This window comes from Egretta garzetta, unplaced genomic scaffold (genome assembly GCF_000687185.1).
Source record: "Egretta garzetta isolate BGI_Z169 unplaced genomic scaffold, ASM68718v1 scaffold375, whole genome shotgun sequence".
Classification (NCBI taxonomy): domain Eukaryota; kingdom Metazoa; phylum Chordata; class Aves; order Pelecaniformes; family Ardeidae; genus Egretta; species Egretta garzetta.
In genome coordinates, this window is record NW_009259786.1 from 1,014,042 (window position 1) to 1,020,172 (window position 6,131).

Sequence of the window (6,131 nt, forward strand, 5' to 3'; positions counted from 1 at the left end):
CCAAAGCCAGCGGCCGGCTTCCGCCAGAGAACTCGCTTGGCTCTAGCCCCTTACATCCGTAAAGAACGCGGTGGAGAAAAACGAGTTCTGCACACGCAATTTAGGATTTAAAATTTCTTTGGGGAAGGGTTCGTAAAGACCCCAAGTATTAACAAGATGACATGGCTACTGAGTCAAAGCAAGCAAATGGCAAACGGATCGAGCCAATTGTTCTGCAGCGTGGCAGTAGCTGTTATTAAGGCTGTTCTGGGTTGCCTACCCTACTAATGCTCTGGAAAAAAAAGGCAAATGAAGAAGATGCAAAATTATAGCTGAGTAACTTAGAGGAGAGCAGAGCAAAACTGTGAAGAATTTCAGACAGGTACAGGTCTGCTAGGTGAAAAAGAAATGTAATGACATCTGGAATGTAGCTGTGGCAAATGCACATGGTAGCTGGGATGTACAGTTCTCGTGCTGATAGGTTTCTAAAGGGGCATTCCCGTAGGCAGCTTGCTTGGCAAAACAATGAAAGGAAAGGACACGACTGTGTGTAAGTAACAGGGTGAATGATAAAACCAAGAACTGTTTTGATCACCCAAGTCAAGGGCACAGACTCATTTGGATGACTGTGAGAAACATGATTTGGCTCCTGTCAAGAAATATAGATTGGGATTACAGGAGCACAGGTGAGATCTTCAGGGCCACTGAAATGCCTGTAACTGAAGACTTAAAATACATGCAAACACTGGTAAAGTATTTTTTGTCCCTTTAAATAATGTGTAAGTAGATTGTAGAAAATAGTTACAGATGTCATCAAAGTCAAGGAGTGTGACTTTTAAATGTAGAAACAACTTTGTTGTAGTGCTTCTTAGTAACTTCTAGCATTCATTTAACTCTCGATCCTTCACTGTGTGCTACCTGGGATAGAGCTGTGTGGCACCCTAGCTACTCAGTCAGCGCAGAGCAGGTTTACTAATCTTATTTTGTCAGTGCACTTTGACAACCTCAAGAGCAAACAACCTAAAGGCAGGAACTATTTAATCCTTCCTTGGCTCATTAACTGGCTGCTGACATGCGGGAATGTTAGGCCTTTTTAAGATGGTTTCCATTGACTTTAAAAATAGATTGAAATAGCAATGCTGTTTTCCATAGTTCTCCAAAGGCTCCCCAAGCTGCAATTATATTTGGTAATACTAATCTGAATAGACAGAAATGTAGCACTTGAAGTTACTGCATCCAGCAAGCTGCTCGGCAAAGACCGTGGGAATGCAGTTACAGCTTCAGCCTCTTGTGGATTAGGGGTCTATTTCTGACTCTGCTCTTGCACAAGTCATGTGGAGTGGAGGTACAGAGATCGTTTAATTGGCTTTTCTGTAGCAGTCCATAATGCCCTTCAGAGTCCTGTAGAGAAACACAGCTTGTCCTGTCAGAGGTAGCTGTGACATAATAGTGTTTGAAGTGGCTTGCTGGTGAACAAAGTGCTGGGGGGTATGAAAAGGCAAAGTTTTTGCAGTTGTGTTTCTTGCATGCAACAATAAAGGGCTTGCAACAATAAAGGGCTTGTGTGGAGATGTCCTGGTTTTGGCTGGGACAGAGTTAGTTTTCCTCCTAGTAGCTGGTATAGTGCTGTGTTTTGGATTTAGTATGAGAAGAATGTTGATAACTGACTGTTCTAGCTGTTGCCAAGCAGCGCTTACACCAGTCAACGACTTCACATCCTCTTATGCTCTGCCAGGCACACAAGAAGCTGGGAGGGGGCACAGCCAGGACAGCTGACCCAAACTGGCCAAAGGGCTATTCCAGACCATATGATGTCATGAGCAGTATATGATCTGGGGGAAGAAGGAGGAAAGGGGGATGTTCGGAGTGATGGCGTTTGTCTTCCTAAGTAACTGTTATTGTGTGATGGAGCTCTGGTTTCCTGGAGATGGCTAAATGCCTGCCTGCCCCTGGGAAGTAGTGAATGAATTCCTTGTTTTGCTTTGCTTGGCTGCGCAGCTTTTGCTTTGCCTATTGAACTGTCTTTATCTCAACCCATGGGTTTTCTTACTTTTACTCTTCTGATTCTTTCCCCCATCCCATTGTGGGGGGGAGTGAGTGAGTGGCTGAGTGGTGCTTGGCTGATGGCTGGGGTTAAACCACAGCAGACGTACAAGGTTGAATTAACTGGTAGTTTGGCTTCAGGGATACTGGTGAATCATGGTAGACTTAAAGCAGACAGATGTGTGTTCAGTAAACCAAACTATAATTCTGGCTAGGTACTAGTTCTAAGTAAGAATATATTTTCAAATTGACTAATGTAAATTAATAATTTGATTGTTAATATTAACATTCACATATTTATTTAAATGTATTGTTCATAATATTTTTAAAGTTCCATTGTAAATAATCCAAATTGGTTGCTCTTGTACACTATGAAAAGAAGGCATTTTGGAATCTTCAGTGAAGTTAAAATACTATAACTGGTGACTTCAGTGTTTAAGATATGTAATTGCAGCATAGACTGAAGTCTCTTCTAGGCACAGTGGAGCCAATTTTAAATTTGCCATCTAAAACACACTTCACAAATGGAATAATGGAGTTTCTTGGAATGGCTTTTGTCTTGTTAAGCAATAGCCTGCATTCATACTTGTATGAAGTGTAATGCTTGCAGAGAAGCAATGTGCTAAATTCAGAGCAGGATCTCAAGACTCTTCCATGCCGTTAGTCCCAACTATTTCCCTGAGGTGGGACTGCACCTTTACTACTTCATGTAGTCTGTGGTATGACTAACAGGAAATACTGCTCCTGATGCCTTGACTGCAGTGTTAATGTTGATTTTTGCTGACAGAGGCACAGGCTTTTGATCCTTGCAGAGGTGTGTGAAGGCAGTCTAGTAGGAAGTGAGCACTAGGAAGAGAAAGTGAATAGTACAGAGGAAGAGCAGGAGTAGGACAGATCATGTCAATGACAAATGCTATAAATGGGGACTGATGTTTTAATTATGATACACAAAGATGTACTGCTGTGTTTATACTGAGCCCTACTGTGAAAAGCATCATTCTCTGTGTGGGTGCCCAGCATTTGCTAGTAATTCTTGCAGGCTGCCAGATAGACAGATATTTACTGAGACCATCTCCTGTACACATCAGTGAAAATTAGAATCCCAAAGAATTCTTAAAAAGGAAAATAAAAAGGATATGCTTACATTTTATATTAGGAAGCTTTAGGTATCAGGGTGGATACGGGAATACATAGGGATGGGGGCTAAAAAAGGAAGGCAGAAGAAGAGTTGAAAGTATTTGAGCAGTTAAGAGCTATTGCCTGTTCTTAGTCTTTTTTTGACTACTATCCCAAAATCTCAACAGACACTTTAAAATTTAATCCCATCTATAGGATGTGCTTGTTCATGTGACTAACAGCTAACAATGCAGAAAGTTCACAGCTAAAAGAAAATAGACATACGGCTGTGTATTACAGGGTATACTGCTAGAAGTACATTAGCAAGTTGTCCATCACTTTCAAGTGAAAGCTGTTAAAATTCAAATATTGCCAGATACCACATTACACAAGTATAAGATCTACCAGTTTTGTTCCCAATAGGATAGTAACTTTGCCCCATGTTGTCTACATCTCAGAAACTGTCTTGTGTATAGATCTTAAACCCTTACATAAAAATACTCACCAATGTTGTGACTTGGCCCTGATAGGCAGCCAAGCCCCACCTAGCTGCTGGGTCACTGGGATGAGGGATAGCATCTGAAGCGTGAAGGTGAGAACTTGTGGGTTGAAGTTGAGATGAAGACAGTTTAATGAATAAAGCAAAGGTGAACACAAAAGCAAAGCAAGATAAGGAACTCATTCCCTACTTCCCATCAGCAGGCAGATGTTTAGCAGTTTCCAGGATAGCAGGGCTTCATCATGTGTAACGGTTGCTTGGGAAGATGACTCTGAATGTCAGTCCCTTCCTCTTCCCCCAGCTTTATATGCTGAGCATGATGTCATATAATATGGAATATCCCTTTGGTCAGTTGGGGTCAGCTGTCCCAGATGTGTGCTCTCCCCAACTTCTTGTGCCCCCCCCAACCTACTTACTGGCAGGGCAGCATGAGGATCGGGAAGGCCCTTAACTTTGTGTAGGCACTGCTCAGCGATAGCTAAAACAACCCTGTTATCAACACTGTTTTAGTAACAAATCTAAAGTATAGCACCAGGCAAGCTGCTATGAAGGAAATTAACTCCATCCAAGCCAATGCTACCTAGTAATATAAAATCTGTGCTTTCAGAAACTTTCATCCAGCCTTCTCTTAAGAATCAGAAGACCTAACGCTTGTAATGACTTCCAGTTTGCCTCAGTCTTAATTTCATCTTTTTGGTATTTCATATGTAAATGAGGGTTGCCCTCTCATGTTCTAATGTGAGTGGTCAGGGTCCGGTATCTCAAGGGATTTGGCTAAAAGATTCCTTGTGTCTATAGAGGTTACTTGTTCAGTCTTCCATAGCTATCTTTCATTATAGCTTCCTCTTCTGCTTTCTCTGTTTGGGTCTTAGATTTTTCTAGTCCATAAGACACTGTATGTGCCTTTACACTTAACTGGGAACAGCTAGGTAACTGATTTTTAAGAATGTCATTAGTTCCATTGCTGTATTTTTACTGTAGGAGAATCGAGTTTGCCTTTGTAGCACATGTAATGTTTCTATTCTGTGGTTGATGATTTCATAAATTTTCATTGGAGTTAGTCCCATGGTGTATGTGTCGTTTGTGTGGGTGAGTTACAGGATTTGAGATCCCTATAGGAGAGAGGGATCTTAACAGGTTTTTAAAAGTCATTTTTGTAAGCACTGGTACACACGTACACAGTGATTAAGAAGCATTGTCTGCAGAACTGTTCCCAAGTCTTCCTCAGGTCCATTCATTTCACAAGTTGCACACAAAAGTAAGCAAATTCTGTGCGTGCTTCAGGCTGGTTTCATGCAAGCCACCTTCAGAAGTTATGTAAACAAGATGTGTGCTGGAGTGGATAAGCTATATATGCATTCCCTTGGGAAAGCAAAGTGTTAGTTTCTAGTCTCCATTGTAAATTACCTTCAGTTTCCTACTGTTTGGCCTGTGATTGCTGCAATTGTGTTAGGCATCTCAAGCTATTTTATTGCCTGCTGAATCAGTAAAATGTATCTTCCAGCCCTCTTGCTTGTCATATAGGTGGTATGAGGTGATAGTCTTTTATATGGTTTCTACATGTAGTTGCTTTGGAGTGGTTTTTTTCTCCCATTGTAGCAGACTTCGGAAGGGTCTATGGGAATTCTTGGTTGCTTGCTTTTATTTTTGAATTCAGTGAGAGGGCAAACCTGTTGCTAGATCGTATTATTGCTTCTGTAATACTCCCTGCATTATTGCTCAGCCAATGTAATGGCAGAGCAGTATCATTCATCTGTTGTTTTTTCTTCTCTTAAGGAAGAAATCAGAAGGAAATATGTGTTTCAGGAATGCCTTATCTGAGCCAGTATTTCGCTTGAGTCTTATTTTCTGTATTTTTAAGATTCCTCCTCTTTTCCAGGAAATCATAGAGAATGTCTATATATTAATGTCTTGTATTTTTTAACTATGTCTACAAATTTTTTTCTACTCAGTCAAAATTCTTTGAAATTTGAACTTCACACAGCAGACGTTCTTGCTTGTAGTGATGGCACTTAGGCACTACATTTTCATTTAGTGTTTAAGCTTTGTTTGAGAGCAATGCTAACTCATATTTTGGAAGTTGGCTACTCCATTATTGCTTGTTGTGTCTCTATCCTCTGGTTCTTCTAAAGGTGCTTAATTTCTGCAGGTGTTGTGGAGGTTGTTACTTTTAGGTGATCTGTTGCAGTTCACTTAACTTGTTTCTTATACCCCTTCTGAAACACGTGACCTTCCTCAACAGATTACACTTTTCTGGGATTTCTTTTAGAGTGCACAACATGCATCTTAGATGTAAATTTTATGTTCCTCACTTTTCCTGTTAGATACCAGAATGTCTGTCACCATAGCTTGCATTCCTACTCCTAAAACTGTGGAATATCACTTGTGAGGACGATGTGCTGGAAGATACTTTCTTTAATTTCTGCCTTCCAAAATGAACATTATAAATTCATTAGCATCTGTTTCATTCATGGGTCTCTAGTCTGAACACCTA

The 6,131-nt window shown here is 40.7% G+C and overlaps 1 protein-coding gene across 1 annotated transcript in view; it reads left to right on the forward strand.

The window, feature by feature from the left end:
- NXNL2 (nucleoredoxin like 2) overlaps positions 1–6,131 on the forward strand; it is a 9,430-nt gene that overhangs the window by 710 nt on the left and 2,589 nt on the right. The window contains 1 exon segment of the mRNA XM_009639524.2: positions 1,067–1,080. Coding sequence (XP_009637819.1) covers positions 1,067–1,080 — 14 coding nt within the window.